General features: G+C 46.3%; 3 protein-coding genes across 4 annotated transcripts; 1 reads left to right on the top strand and 2 right to left on the bottom strand.

Moving 5' to 3' along the window:
• Positions 1 to 334: 334 nt before the first annotated feature.
• GDPD3 (glycerophosphodiester phosphodiesterase domain containing 3) lies at positions 335 to 9325 on the bottom strand. The gene is made up of 10 exons (XM_083882269.1): positions 9072 to 9325; positions 7554 to 7596; positions 5918 to 6053; positions 5305 to 5350; positions 4779 to 4897; positions 4058 to 4147; positions 2968 to 3101; positions 2230 to 2289; positions 1513 to 1564; positions 335 to 1018 (listed from the first exon to the last, which is right to left on the bottom strand). The coding sequence occupies exons 1-10, from the start codon at positions 9217 to 9219 to the stop codon at positions 779 to 781; spliced, it is 1068 nt and encodes a 355-aa protein (XP_083738395.1). The 5' UTR covers positions 9220 to 9325; the 3' UTR covers positions 335 to 778.
• Positions 9326 to 10271: 946 nt separating this feature from the next.
• On the bottom strand, positions 10272 to 12308 carry LOC310922007 (bolA-like protein 2). Of its 2 annotated transcripts, XR_014592256.1 has the most exons (4): positions 11706 to 12308; positions 10965 to 11059; positions 10464 to 10699; positions 10345 to 10369 (listed from the first exon to the last, which is right to left on the bottom strand). XR_014592256.1 is itself a non-coding variant. In XM_083882278.1 (3 exons), exons 1-3 carry the CDS (start codon positions 11769 to 11771, stop codon positions 10600 to 10602), a joined length of 261 nt encoding a protein of 86 aa, XP_083738404.1. In that variant the 5' UTR covers positions 11772 to 12308; the 3' UTR covers positions 10272 to 10599. The 2 variants fall into 2 exon arrangements, 1 of the variants encoding a protein (XP_083738404.1); XM_083882278.1 differs by having other exon boundaries at positions 10272 to 10699.
• Positions 12309 to 12447: 139 nt separating this feature from the next.
• Positions 12448 to 15623, top strand: SLX1B (SLX1 homolog B, structure-specific endonuclease subunit). Its single transcript, XM_083882267.1, has 5 exons — positions 12448 to 12654; positions 13440 to 13491; positions 13979 to 14281; positions 14840 to 14970; positions 15478 to 15623. Exons 1-5 carry the CDS (start codon positions 12497 to 12499, stop codon positions 15593 to 15595), a joined length of 762 nt encoding a protein of 253 aa, XP_083738393.1. The 5' UTR covers positions 12448 to 12496; the 3' UTR covers positions 15596 to 15623.
• Positions 15624 to 15685: the final 62 nt, after the last annotated feature.

Genomic DNA, 15685 nt, shown 5'->3' with positions numbered 1-15685 from the left:
TTTCAGTCAATTTTGGGCCTTTTTTTCAGTAATTTTTGGTGATTTTGGGTTATTTTGGGACATTTGGATCATTATGGGCAAATTTTGAGTCATTTTTGGGATATTTTGGGACTTTTTGGGGCCAGTTTTGGTTCATTTTGGGCCATTTTGGGTAATTTTGGGCCCTTTTTGGGCCATTTTTTGGGTCATTTTTTGGTAATTTTTGTGTCACTTTTGGGACATTTTTGGGTCATTTTTGAGCCATTTTCGGTCACTTTTGGGTGAAATTTTGGGGGCATTTTTAGGTCATTTTGGGCCATTTTTGGATCATTTTTCGGCTATTTTGGGTCAGTTTTTTGGGCCATTTTTTGGGCCATTTTTGAGTAATTTCAAGGTCAATTTTACAGCCATTTTTTGGGTCTTTTTAGGATCATTTTGGAATATTTTTTGGGCTGTTTTAGGTTATTTTTAGCGCCATTTTTTGGGCTATTTTAAGTAATTTATAGGGCCCATTTTGAAGCCATTTTGGGATTATTTTTTAATAATTTTTGGGCTGAGTTTGATCCCATTTTAAGTCATTTTTTGCCCATTTTTTTGGGCCATTTTAGGACCATTTTTTGAGTCTTTTATTTTTGTAATTTTGGGACAACAAATTCAAAATTTTCTTTACTATTTTGGCCCCATTTTTAATAATTTTTTTTTCATTTATTTCGCGCCATTTTGAAATAATTTTTGAACCATTTTTGTGCTCATTTTGAGCTGATTTCGAGTCATTTTTTTAATCATTTTTTCACCTTTTTCATTCCATTTTTTCGCTCAATATTTTTTGAGGCTCCGCCCCCGAATCGAGGGCGTGACTTCCGGGTTTGGGGGAGTGACTTCCGGTTTGGGGGGCGTGGCTTCCGGTGGAGGGGGCGGGGCCTCCGGGACCTTCCAGAAACTTCCGGAGCCGCGTGGGGAAGTCGGTGATGACGGCGCCGGCCCCGAGGCCGAAGGCGGCGGCGAAGTCGCGCTCCTCGTTGGGAACCCACAGCCACACCTGGGGCCAGAATTAGATGTTAATTAGCCCCTAATTAGGTCTTAATTAATGCCTAATTAAGTAAAAAATTTATTGGAAATTTTACCCCGAAATTTGTCTCAAATTGACCTGAAATTTACCCAAAAATTAAATCAAAATTTATTAAAAATTAACCCCAAATGAACCCAAAATTAACCCCAAAATTGACCCAAAATTAACTCCAAATTAAGCTCAAATTAACCCAAAATTAACCCAAAATTTACTTAAAAGTAACCCCCAAATTACCCCAAAATTCACGTCAAATGAAGCCCAAATTAACCCAAAATTAAACCCCTAATTAACTCAAATTAACACCTAAACAACCTCTAATTAACCCCCTCCCCAGGCCCCGCCCCTTCCCCCTTTCCCCCACCCATTTCCCCTTTAGCCCCGCCCCTTCCCCAGGCCCTGCCCCATTTCTGTGGCCCCACCCCTTTTCCAGACCACGCCCCTTTCCCCAGGCCCCGCCCCCTGACCTGGATCCCGCGGCTCTTGAGCTCCTTGAGGAGGGAGGGGCGGAGCACCAGCCTGGGGGCGGGGCAGAGTGACCAGTGAGTGACCAGTGAGTGACCACAGAGTGACCCCTGACCTCTGGGTGACCCCTGAGTGACCCCTGAGTGACCACTGAGTGACCCCTGAGTGACCAATGAGTGACCCCTGAGTGACCACTGAGTGACCCCAGAGTGACCTCTGAGTGACCAATGAGTGACCAATGAGTGACCCCTGAATGACCCGAGTGACCCCTGAGTGACCAGTGAGTGACCCCACAGTGACCTGAGTGACCCCTGAGTGACCCCTGAGTGACCCCTGAATGACCCCTGAATGACCCCTGAGTGACCCCAAGTAACCTCTGACCCCTGGGAGACCTCTGACCCCAGAGTGACGCCCTGACTGACCCCTGACTTACCCCAGAGTGACCTCTGAGTGACCCCTAACCCCAGAGTGACCACTGACCCCAGAGTGACCCCTGAGTGACCACAGAGTGACCCCTGACCTCTGGGTGACCCCTGAGTGACCCTTGAGTGACCCCTGAGTGACCAATGAGTGACCAATGAGTGACCCCTGAGTGACCCCTGAGTGACCAATGAGTGACCCCTGAGTGACCCCAGAGTGACCTTTTACCCCTCAGTGACCCCTGAGTGACCAATGAGTGACCACTAAATGACCCCTGAGTGACCCCTGACCCCACTCACGTTTGGGCCACTTTGCTCAGGGCGGCTCCGGCCGGACCTTTGGGGACGGGAAAAAACGTCCTGGGGGGACAAAAAATAAAAAAAAATCTCAAAAAAATTTCCGATAAAATCCTGTAAAATTTCCCAAAAATTTACCAAAAAAAAACCCCCACTGAAAAATTTCCTTAAAAATCACAAAAAAAAAAATCGCAAAAAAATTATCAAAAATATCTTTTAAAAATTGCAAAAACTTTGCTAAAAAAATCCAAAAAATTAAAAAAAAAATTCCAAAAACATCCCTGAAAAAAATCCCCAAAAATCCCAAAAAATCCCCAGAAAACCCCAAAAATTTCTGAAAAATCCTCTAAAAATCTCCAAAAAAAATCCCAAAAAAATCTCCCCCTCTAAAAAATAAAAAAAATTCCCCCCAAAAAATCCCCCCAAAATCCCAAAAAAATCCCCAACAAATCACAAAAAATCCCCAAAAAATCCCCCCAAAAATTCAAAAAAAAATCCCTCAAAAATCTCAAAAAAAATCCAAAAAGTTCCCAAAAAATCCTCAAAAATTCCTCAAGAAAATCACAAAAAATTTCCCAAAAAATCCCTAAAAAAAATCACAAAAAATCAAAAAAATTCCCATTTTTCCCCCCAAAAAATCCAAAAAAAATCCCAAAAAAATCCCAAAAAATTCCCAATTTTCCCCCAATTTTTCCCCAATTTTTTCCCCATTTTTTCCCAATTTTTAATGTATTTTCTCACCTATTAATGAGCGATGGCAGCGGGAAGAGCAGCGCGGCCTCGCCCAGCCGGACCCAGCGCAGCAGCCCCAGGTAATGCAGCAGCAGCGTCAGCACCCCCCGCTCCAGAGAGAAACAGAACGGCATCTCCGGGGCCTGGGGGAGGGGCAGAGGTGGGGGAGGGGCACGGGGGTCTGACCCCACCCCCACCCCAAAAAAATCCGGGAGTTTGGGGGTTAAAATTTGAATTTTTAGCGATTTTTTAACGATTTTTTGGTGAATTTTTACGGATTTAAATTTGATTTTTTGGGGGATTTGGGGTGGGACAGTGGGGGAGGGGCAGAGAGATCTGACCCCTTCCCCCATCCCTAAAAAAATCCGGCAGTTTTGGGGTTAAAATTTGAATTTTTTTAGCGATTTTTTTAACCTTTTTTTAGCGATTTTTTAGTGATTTTTTTTAGTGATTTTTAGGAAATTTTTTAAGGTTTTTTTGAGAAATTTGGGGTGGGGGAGGGGTCAGAATGATGAAGCCCCTCCCCCACCCTAAAAAAAATCCGGGAGTTTTGGGGTTAAAATTTGAATTTTTAGTGATTTTTTGGTGATTTTTTTGGTGATTTTTTGGTGATTTTTTTGTGATTTTTGGGGTTTTTTAAAAGGGGTTTTAAAGGGGGTTTTGGGGTGGGGGAGGGGCCAAAGGTGGGGGAGGGGTCAGACTGATGAAGCCCCTCCCCCACCCCCCCCCAAAAAAAAATCCAGGAATTTTTTGGGTTAAAAAAGAAAAATTTGTATAAAAAAATTTGAGAAAATTGCAACAAAAATCTCTAAAAAATCCATTTTTAACCCTTTTTTCACCTTTTTTTTTTTTATTTTTCAGTGAGGGGGAGGGGCAAGAAAATGGGGGAGGGGCTTGACTCTCCCTGCCCCTCCCCCACTTCAAAAAAATTTTTTGGGTTTTAAAAAATCCCAAAAAATTTATAAAAATTACATTAAAAATCGCTAAAAAATCCATTTTTAACCCTTTTTTCACCGGGTTTTTTTTGGTTTATCGGGTCGGGGGAGGGGCTGGGGGTCGGGGGGTGTGGGGGAGGGGCGGGGGTGGGGGAGGGGCTCACGGCTCTCCGGCATTTCCGCAGGATCCGCTCCCGGAAGGAGGCCCAGAGGGTGATGGGGGCGCGATCGAAGCTCCGGACAAGACGGGCCACCTGAGGGTGGGGGAGGGGCCGTCAGAGGGGGGGGGAGGGGTGGGAGGATGGGAGACCCTCCCCCAACCCTTCCCCTCCCCTTCCCCCAAAAAAAAGGAAAAAAAAAAGGGGTGGAAATGACGCAAAAATGACCCAAAATGAGCAAAAAATGGCCAAAAATTGCTCAAAAAATGGTCCTAAAATAGGCCAAAAATCGTCCCAAAATTACCCTACAATTATTCAAAATATGACCCTAAAATAGGCCAAAAATGATCCCGAAATGGCCAAAAAATGGCCCAAAAGTGGCCAAAAAAATGACCCTAAAATGCCCAAAAAATGGTCCCAAAATGGCCCAAAGATGATCCCAAAATGATCCAAAAATGGCCCAAAAAATACTCAAAAAATGACCCTGAAATGGTAAAAAATTTACTCTGAAAATGATCCCAAAATGTCCCAAAAATGGCCCAAAATTTACTCAAAAGATTATCTAAAATGACCCAAAAATTACCCAAAAATGACCAAAAATAAATAAAATGACCCAAAAATGACCCAAAATGACCCAAAAATGACCCAAAATTATCCAAACATGACCCAAAATGACCCAAAAATGACCCAGATTTGCCCCCGGCTCGGCCCCGCCCCCTTTGGTGACCTCATCGATGAGCTCATCGTCGTCGTCCTTGACCTCGATGCTGATTGGCTGCCGCGGGAAGCGCTGGAAAACCTCGACCAATCGGGGAATGCGACGATCGGAGCCCGAGGAGAAACAGCCTATGGGGAGAGAGGGGGTGGGGCCAGAGGAAAAGGGGCGGGGCCAAGGGAAATTCGGGAATTTTGGGGGAAAATTTGGGAATTTTGGGGTTGAATTGGAAGTTTCCATTTTTCCATCCAAAATTTCCATTTTTTTGTCTCAAAATTTCCATTTTTCCCCCCGAAAAAACCCCCCAAAATTCCATTTTTCCACCCAAAAATCCCCCAAATTTCTATTTTTCACCCCAAATCCCCCAAATTTCCATTTTTCTGCCCAAATTTTCCATTTTTCCTCCCAAAATTTCCCTTTTTCCACCCAAAATCCCCCAAAATTTTCATTTTTTCCACCCAAAATTTCAATTTTTCTACTCAAACTCCCCCAAAATTCCCATTTTTCCCCCCAAAATTCCCAATATTTTGGTTTTTACCTGGAGAAAACGTCACCTCCAGGGAGCTCCTGTAGGGGGGCAGGTCCTGCAGGAAAAGGGGCGTGGTTTATAATGGCCACGCCCACTCTGAAGCCCCGCCCCTTTTTCTTAAAACCCGCCCACAAATTCCTTTAATTTCCAACAAAATTTCCCATTTTTTAACCTAAAAATTTTAATATTTTTTTAGGATTCCATAATTAGAGGCTAATTAGTGTTAATTAATGGACAATTAAATTAATAGCCATTAATTGCTGTTAATTAATGAGCTTGGTGACACTTAAATGCAATGACCCCTAATTATCACTAATTAATTAACCTTGTAATCGAGCTGGATTATATTAAGATGGCGGCCGCTAACATTACTGATCATTATTAATCATTATTAATGTGAATCAATAATATTAATTATATAATAATATTATTTGCATCACTCAGAAAGCAATGACCACTAATTACCCCTAATTAACTAATTAATAACCTTACAATCAGTCTGTGTGACGTCAATCTGGCGGCCGCTAACATTCCTAAACATTATTAACTAATACTGATAATTATTAAAAATTAATAATTATTTTTTAATAATTAATTAATTAATAATTAGCTAATTAATGACCTTGTAATCGGTCTGTGTGACGTCGAGGCTCCGCCCGCTCTGCCGGGTCAGGTCCCGGTCGTGACAGACGACGACGACGCCGTCGCGGGTGCGGCGAACGTCCAGCTCCAGCCAATCACAGCCCTGCGACACCGCGCTGGGGGCGGGGCCACCGGAAGGGGCGGGGCCAGAGAAAAGGGGCGGAGTCAGAGAAAAGGGGCGGGCTTTAGCTTAGTTAAAGTGGGCGGGGCTTAAAGGGGAAATGGGGAAGTGGGCAGGGTTTATATTGGGACGGGTCCTTTAATTGGAGGGGTTTTTTAGGGTTAATTAGGTGGGGATTGGAATTAATTAACAGGTTGATTAGGGGTTAATTAGGCATGGAGAGGGTTAATTAGAGGGGTGGCTGAAATCATATAATAATTAATTATAATAATATATACACAGTATATAATATAAATAATATATAACATATATTTAATACATATAATATATATAACATACAATTATTAGTTTAACTATTATTTATTTAATTATTTTTAATTAATTTTAAATTAAATTACTTTTTATTGAATTACTTTTTATTGAATTATTTTTAATTTAATTCTTTTTAATTTAATTAGTTTTAATTCAATTACTTTTAATTATTTTGAATTCAATTAGCTTTAATTAATATTTTAATCATAATTAATAAATTCAGTTAATTAATAATTAATAGATAATTAGCTAGTAACGAGGTTATTTGGGGGAATTCGGGATTAATTAGTGCTGTGTTAATTACTGGTTCATGAGGAGATAATAGAGTTAATTAGGAGTAGTTAGTACACTGGGGTTAATTAGGAGATATTTAGGGTTAATTAATGTTTATTAGCGATACACTAGAATTAATTAGGAATCTTAAAAGGGGCGTGGCCTGACTAAAAGTGGGCGTGGCTTTTATTTTAGAACAGTGCTGGCCCTTTAAGAAGGCGCGTGGTCTCCTAAAGGGGTGTGGCCTCCCAAATGTGGGCGTGGTCACGATGGGAGAGGCAAAAAGGGGGAGGAGCCAAATTTTGGGGACTATGATGGTGTTTTAGGGCTAGGCCTAAAAGGGGCGGGGCCAAAAGGAAGGGGCGTTGCCAAATGAAAGGGGGTGGGGCTTAAGGGAAGGGGTGGGGCCAAAGGGGAAGGGGTGGGAAAAAGAAAAGGGGCGGGGCCAAATGGGGAAGGGGCGTGGCCAGATGGTAGGGCGGGGATAAAGAGGAATGGGTGCGGCAAAAGGAGAGGGTGGGGGTAATAGAATGGGCGTGGTCAAATGGGAAGGGCGGGGCCAAAACAAAAGAGGGCGTGGTCAATGAAAGGGGTGTGGCCCAATGGAAGGGGCGGGGCCAAATGGAAAAGGGTGGACGTAACTGGAAGAGGCCGGGTCAAAGGGGAAGGGGCGGGGCCAATGGGAAGGGCCTAAGAGGAAAGGGTGGAGTCCAATTTGAGGGGCGTGGTCTAAGAGAAAAGGGCGGGGCCAAAGGGGAAGGGGCAGGGCTTAAGGGAAGGGGCGTGGCCAAATGAAAGGGGGCGGAAGCAAAGGGAGAGGGCGGAGCCAAATGTAAGGGGCGGAGACAAAAGGGATGGGGCGTGGCCAAATAAAAGGGGCGTGGTCAAAGGAAAGGGGGCGTGGCCTCACTGCTCAAAGGCCTCCAGGGTGTTCTCGATTCGCTCCCCCGCGCCTGGAAAGGGTTAATTGGGGTTAATTAGCGCTAATTAGCGTTAATTAAAGCACATTCCATTCAATGAGGGCTCATAGGAGTCAGTTAAAAGCTTAATTAGGGTTAATTAAAGCTAATTAGGGTTAATTAGGGGGTTAATTAGGTATTTTCTGTTCCCCTCCCCCATCCCGAAACCCCCTTTATATTAAAAAAAAAAAAAAAATTAAAAATCAATTAAAAATCGCTAAAAATTTGAAATTTTAACCCCAAAATCCCCGGATTTTTTTTAGAGTGGGGGAGGGGTCAGACCTCTGAGCCCCTCCCCCACCCCCTTGCCCCTCCCCTACCCCAACTCCTCAAAAAAGCCCTTTAAAACCCGCCAAAAATAATAATTAAAAATTACTAAAAATCACCAAAAAAAAAAAAAATCGAATTTTAACCCCAAAACTCCCGGATTTTTTTAATAGGGGGAGGAGCATGATTAATCTGACCCCTCCCCCACTCTTTCGCCCCTCCCCCACCCCAAATCCCCATGAAAATTACTCCTAAAAATAATTTTTAAAAATCAATTAAAAATCACAAAAAAATCACAAAAAAAATCACAAAAAAATCGGTAAAAATTCCAATTTTAACCCCTTATCCCCCGGATATTTTTAGGCTGGGGGAGGGTTCATCCTCCAGCCCCTCCCCCACCTCAAATCCCCATAAAAAACCCTTTTAAAAATCCCTAAAAATCATCAAAAAATCACAAAAAAATTCCAATTTTAACCCCCAAACTCCCGCATTTTTTTAGTCGAGGGAGGGGCTTTATTAGTCTGACCCCTCCCCCACTCTTCTGCCCCTCCCCCATCCCAAATCCCCATAAATACGTTTAGAAAAATCCCCAAAAATCACCAAAAAACCACCAAAAAATCGGTAAAAAATCCAATTTTAACCCCTAAACCTCCGGATATTTTTAGTCAAATCCCAACCCCTCCCCCACCCCAAATCCCTATGAAAATTACTCCTAAAAATAATAAAAAAAATCAATAAAAATCACAAAAAATCACAAAAAAAACCACAAAAAAATTTTTCCAATTTTAACCCCTTAACCCCCGGATATTTTTTAGGCTGGGGGAGGGGTCACCCCCTATCCCTTGGCCCCGCCCCCTTGCCCCTCCCCCACCCCAAATCCCCATGAAAATTCAATTAAAATCAATAAAAAATCACCATAAAATCACCAAAAATTCCAATTTTAACCCCTTAACCTCCGGATATTTTTCGGGTGGGGGGATGGCTCCCCCCCCACCCTTTGCCCCGCCCCCTTGCCCCTCCCCCACCCCAAGTCCCCATGAAAATTTAATTAAAAATCAATAAAAAATCACCAAAAAATAACAAAAAAATCACCAAAAATTCCAATTTTAACCCCTTAACCCCCGGATATTTTTAGCCTGGGGTGATGGCTCCCCCCCCCCCTTTTTCCCCGCCCCCTCCCCGTTTATCTCCGCCCCTCTCACCGCCCCTGTGCGCCACCGCTCGGGCCTGTCTGTCCAACCGGGGCCCCTCCGCCTCCCCCGGGCGCCTCCGGCCCATCGCGGCCACCAAAACCCCCCCGAGGGCCACCAAACCCCCCCCGAGGGCCACCCCGAGCGCCAGCGCCGCCATTGGACCTGCCCGGGACCGCTCCGGGCCGGTCTGAACCGGTTTGGGGCGCGGTTGGCGCACCTGAGGGAGGTTTGGGTGTGGTGGGGGTTACCTGGGGTTAATTGGGGGGTTTATTTCCTCCTACAGTACCCATAGTGCTTTGCGCGCGGTGAATAGGGCTTACTTCCGCCTACAGTACCCACAGTGCTTTGCGCGGTAATACATATAGGGGTTACTTCCGCCTACAGTACCCACAGTGCTTTGCGCTGGGATCAATGCGGGTTACTTCCGCCTACGGTACCCACAGTGCTTTGCGCGGTAATACATATAGGGGTTACTTCCGCCTACAGTACCCACAGTGCTTTGCGCAATATATTGAGGGGTTATTTCTGCCTACGGTACCCACAGTGCTTTGCGCGGGATCTATGTGGGTTACTTCCGCCTCGTTACCCACAATGCACCGCAAGGGAATCTATTGGAAGTTCTGGGGGTTTCGCTGGGAGCACTGGGGGGGCCCAGAGCCCAAACTGGGAGCACTGGGAGAGGCCCAGAGCCCAAACTGGGAGCACTGGGAGAGCCCCAAACCCAAACTGGGGGAACTGGGAGGGCCCCAAGCCCAAACTGGGAGCACTGGGAGAGCCCGGAGCCCAAACTGGGAGCACTGGGAGAGCCCGGAGCCCAAACTGGGAGCACTGGGAGCCCAAACTGGGAGCACTGGGAGCCCAAACTGGGAGCACTGGGAGAGCCCCGAGCCCAAACTGGGAGCACTGGGAGCCCAAACTGGGAGAACTGGGAGAGGCCCAGAGCCCAAACTGGGAGCACTGGGAGGGCCCAGAGCCCAAACTGGGAGCACTGGGAGGGCCCAGAGCCCAAACTGGGAGCACTGGGAGCCCCTCCCATCATAACCCAAAGCAAATTATGCAAATTTATGCAAATGAGGATCAAATCTTCCCCAGCCCATCTCCAATTAGGGCTCTAAAGGGGGCGTGGCCTCAGCCAATCAGAGCTGGGCCATGTAAATTTATTCAAATCTATGCAAATAAAGCCAAAATGGGAAAATCCCACAAAAATTATTTATGCAAATTTATGCAAATAACCCAGATTTTACCACAGTTAGTTGAAAAATGTTTATTACCATTATGCAGATTTATGCAAATGAGGGTCAAATCCACTCCCCGTCCTTTTCCATTTACTGCTTTAAAGGGGGCGTGGCGTTAACCAACACTGACATTATTCAGATTTATGCAAATGAGCTTGAAACCCACCCTTTTCCCTTTCTATTTGAGGTCCTAAAGGGGGCATGGCCTCACCCAATCAGCCCCAGAATCCATAATTTATGCAAATCCATGCAAATGGCACTGAGACAACACTGAAGACAGAGATTAGATATGCAAATTTATGCTAATGAGCTCGCTCCTCCTCCCACTGCTCAGGGGTCAGCGTCCTCTGCTCCAGGGCGTGGATCCGGCCCAGCTCCTCCTTCAGCGCCTCATTAACGAGCCTGGGGGTATTAATTAGTGTTAATTAACCCCACGCTTTACCCTCATTTAAGCCCCACCTACTTCAGGTCCCGCCCCATTTAAGCCCCGCCCATTTTCCCTTATACAGACTCTGTTTAAGCTCCGCCCCTTCCCTAAAAAAGGCATCAAAGCCACGCCCATTTCCCCATTCAAACCCCACCCCTTTCCTCATAAAAGGACCATTTAAGCCCCACCCATTTTCCCATTGGCTCAAATAAGCCCCGCCTCCTCTGGCCCCGCCCCCACCGGTGTCTCTGGAGGGTTTTGAGGCCGCGGAAAATTCCGGAAACGACGAAAACCCGGAAACTGCCCCGGCACAGCTGGGGGGAGTCCTGAACTTCCTGTAATTAATTAATTATTAGCGATAATTAAATACCAGCAATAGTAATTGCTTAATTATACATTAATATTGATTATTAATTAGTAAGTTAGGAGTTAAAATATTTATGAGTAATTAAGTATTGGGTAATTAATGGGTGGTAAGCCCTAATTAACAGAAGCAATACACTAATTAGAAGTCGTTGGGCACTAATTAACTGTTATTAGTCACTAATTAGCACCCACTAGATGCTAATTAATGCTCATTAATTACCAATAATTATTCATTAGCCACTGACTAACACCCATTAACTACTAATAACCATCTAATTATTACTAATTGAAACCTTATTTGCAACTAAACGAATGGTAATTAACACTTATTAGTCGCTAATTAGGCACTAAATAAGTAACAAAAAATCGACATTACCTTATTAGAATTTATTAACCCTCACAGCTGGTTTTAATTAAGCCCCTAATTAACCCCTTGAGCTTCTAATTAACCCCTCACAACACTAATTAAAACCTCATTAACGCCCCAATCAACCCCTTGCTCGCCTCATTATCGCCCCCATCCGCTAATTACCCCCAGCCCGGCTAATTAACACCTTCCCCAGCCTAAGGAGCCCCGATTCAGCGCTAATTAGCGGTTAATTGTTAATTAATTACCACGTGTTCGGCCTGGAGCTTCTCCTGGAGCCGCTGCCGCAGCTCCTCCGCCGTCGGCGGCTCCATTTCCGCTTCCGGGTTGCGTCACTTCCGCCCTGCGCGTGGCGTTGTGGGTAACGAGGCGGATGTTTAGAGCAGGGGTTTATGGGTTACGAGGCAAAGATGGTTTTTTTTATTATTATTATTTTGGGCTTTTTTTTTGTGGGTTTGCTTTTTTTTCCGCCATTCATTGCGGGTATGGAGGCAAAAGCCACATTTACCCTTTTTATTTTTTCTTTTTTTTTTTTTCTTTTTTCTTTTTTTTTCCCGCAGTGCATTGTGGGTACCGAGGCAAAAAAAGTGGGTTTTTTTCTGTTTGTGTTTTTTTTTTTTTCCCCAGCCATACATTGTGGATATCGAGACAAAAGCCACATTTACCTTCATATTTTATTTTATTTTATTTTATTTTATTTTATTTTTTATTTTTTTTAATTTTAATTTATTTTATTTTATTTTTATTTTATTTTATTTTATTTTATTTTATTTCATTTCATTTCATTTTTTCCTTTTTTCTTCCCCCCCCCCCCCCCTTCTTCCCGCAGTGCATTGTGGGTACCGAGGCACCAATTTCCCGCCTTTTATTCCCGCAATGCCTTGTGGGTACCGAGGCAAAACCCGTCTTTCTATTCCCGCAGTGCATTGTGGGTACCGAGGCACCACTTTCCCGCCCTCTCCTCTCACCGGAAGTGTCCCCGCTCAGACCGGAAGTCGCCTCAGGGGCGCGGTGCCCTGTGGGCCGGCCATGGCGGACGATGCGCGCGGTGTATTTGCTCCGCTCCGCCGCCCCCCGCGGCCCCGCCCGCGGCAGAACCTACGTGGGGTTCACGGTGGATCCGCGCCGGAGGCTCCGGCAGCACAACGGGGGGACGCGGAGAGGGGGAGCCCGAAAAACCAGCGGGAGGGGGCCCTGGTGAGGGGCGGGGGGGCGTTTGAGGGGGTTAAAGGGGGTTTGAGGGGGTTAAAGGGGGATTTGAGGAGGTTAAAGGGGGATTTGAGGGGCGGTTGGGGGTTTGAGGGCATTAAAAAGATTGGAGGGTGATCTTGGGGGAGATTTGGGGAGAATTTTGGTATTTGAGGAGGTTAAAGGGGGATTTGGGAGGTTTTAAAGGAGGATTTGGGGGTTTGATGGGGTTAAAAGGGGGATTTGGGCGGGATTTGTGTATTTGAGGGGGATTTTGAAGATTTGAGGGGGTTAAAGGGAGATTTGGGGGGTTCTGAGGGGGATTTGGGGGGGATTTGGAGATTTGAGGGGGTTAAAGGGGTGTTTGAGAAGGATTTGGGGGTTTGAGGAGGTTAAAAGGGGATTTGGGGCAATTTGAAGATTTGCGGGGGATTTGAGGGGGTTAAAGGGAGATTTGAGGGGGATTTGGGGGGTTTAAAGGGGGTTAAAGGGGGATTTGGGGGGTTAAAGGGGGAATTGGGGGGAATTTGGGGATTTGAGGGGGTTAAAGGGGAATTTTGGGGGCGTCTGAGGGAGATTTGAGGAGGATTTGTGGATTTGAGGGGGTTAAAGAGAGATTTGAGGGGGATTTAAGGGGGTTTGAGGGGGTTAAAGGGGGATTTGGGGGGGCCTGAGGGGGATTTGGGGGGGATTTGGGGATTTGAGGGGGTTAAAGGAAATTTTGGGGGGAATTGAGGGAAATTTGGGAATTTTGAGACGATTCAATAGAATTTTAATCCCCAAAAATGAAAAAGGGAAATGGAACTTTTCGTCCACGGCTTCCCCTCCGACGTCGCCGCCCTCAGGGTGAGCCACGCCCACTTTGAAGCCCCTCCCACCTCATTTTACAGAATTTAAACTCCTCCTCTTTCAATTTAAGCCCCGCCCACCTCATTAAATCCATTGTAATATTTTATTTAAAACAAGCCCCGCCCACCTCATTAAATTTATTGTATTTCCTTATTTAAATTAGGCCCCACCCACCTCATTAACCCCAATTAAGCTCCTCTTGCTGTAATTCAAGCCCCACCCCTTTAAGCCCCTCCCATTTAATTTAACCCCACCCAATTAAGCCCCACCCCATTTTAAGCCCCGCCCACCTCATTAAACACAAATTAAATAAAGCCCCGCCCACTTTTAAGCTCCACCCACTCATTAACCCCTTAAACCCCATATTATTAAGCTCCACCCACTTTAAACCCCTCCCACTTTTAAAGCTGCACCCAATTAAGCTCCTCCCACCTCCCCTTTAATTAAAACCTCATTTAATTAAGCCCCTCCCCTTTTTTTCCAGTTTGAGTGGGCGTGGCAACACCCCAACGCCTCCCACCGCCTGCTGGCCCCGCCCCCTCGGCGGCCCCGGGAACAGCCAATCAGCTTCGCCCTCCGTCTCTTGCCCCGCCTCCTGCGGGCCCCGCCCTGGTCCCGCCTCCCCCTGAGGATCCGCTGGCTCCGCCCCCCGAGCCCCGCCCTGGAGCTGGCCCCGCCCCCTCACGTGGTGCAGGAGGAAGGGGCGGGGCTGCCGCGCCTTAAAAGGAAAAAGGGGCGGAGTCAGGAGGTGGAGGGGGAAGTGAGGGGGTGTGGCTTGTGTGGGGAGGTAAGGGAGGGGCTTAAAGGGGTGGGGCTTAAAGGGGTGGGGCCAAAGGGGGTGGAGTTTCAACTATTGGATTTAATGTGGGAGGGGCTTAAAAGGGTGGGGTGTAAAGGGGGTGGGGCTAAAAGGGGTGGGGCTTAAACCAATGGGGTTTAATTGGTCAGGTTAAAGTGGGTGGAGCTTAAAAGGGGGTGGGGTTAGAAGAGGTGGATTAAAAGAGGTGGGGCTTAAACCATTGGGTTTAATAGGGGAGGTTAAATGGGACGGGCTTAAAGGGGGTGGGGCTAAAAGGGGTGGAGCTTAAACTTTTGGGGTTTAATCGGTGGGGTCTAAGTGGGTGGAGTCTAAATGGATTAAAGTGGGAGGGGCTTAAAATTAAGAGAAAAAAATGGGAGGGGCTAAAAGTGGGGAGGGGCTAAAGGGGAGGGGCTTAATAAGCTGAGGTTTAACCTGACTTAAATAATTATTAAAATATTTAAGGGGATGTGGCTTAAAGAAGGGCATTTGTTGCAAATTTATGCAATTTTTTTTTAAAATTGATGTTGCCACGCCCGTTTCCAGGCTTTGGCCCCGCCCCTCCTGCGCTGTCCCCGCCCCCGGTGCTCCATGGCCGCCCATCCCCCCTGCCTGGCCCGGCTCTTCCTGGCCCCGGAGCCCCGGGAGCTGCTGCCGCTGGGGGGCGCCTGCCCCGGGTGAGAAAAGGGGCGGGGCCTGGCCAAAAGGGGCGGGGCTTAATGCTGGGAGTCTCATTCCAAAATGGCGGCTGGGGGCGCGCCTTGTTTCTATGTTCTCCTGCTCTATAAGGAAAGGATTCAAGATGGCGGCTGAGGGGCGGGGCTTAGTGTTTAGAGCATTTTCCTTTATAAGGAAAAGTTCCAATATGGCGGCTAGTGGGTGGGGCTTAGTTCTGGGGGTGGGGCTTAAGGCTTAGAGGGTTTTCCCTTATAAGGAAATAATCCAAGATGGCCGCTTAGTGGCGGGGTTTATTGTTTAGATGGGTTGGCCTTATAAGGATTCAAGATGGCTGCTGGGGGCGAGGCTTAATGTCCAGAGGCTTTTCCCTTATAAGGAATCAAAATGTCGGCTGGGGGCGTGGCTTAATGTCTAGAAGCTTTTCCCTTATAAGGACTCAAGATGGCGGCTGGGGGGCGGGGTTAACCAATGGGGGTGTGTCATGACTCTGGCCCCGCCCCCTCCAGGTGCCACACCCACCTGCTGTGGGGAGATCTGATTCGTCGCTGCCGGGGGGAGGCGGAGCCTGAAGAGGAGTGGGCAGAGCCTGATGACGTCATCATTCCAAGCTCCGCCCCTACATGATGCCACGTCTGCCATTATTTTCTGATTTTAATTATTTATTTGTAATAAAAGTGATTTATTTATAATAAAATTAATTGGTTTATTTGTCAT

The sequence above is a fragment of the Zosterops lateralis genome (assembly GCF_965231275.1).
Source record: "Zosterops lateralis genome assembly, chromosome: 39".
NCBI lineage: Eukaryota > Metazoa > Chordata > Aves > Passeriformes > Zosteropidae > Zosterops > Zosterops lateralis.
This window is presented reverse-complemented; position numbering and strand designations above follow the sequence as displayed.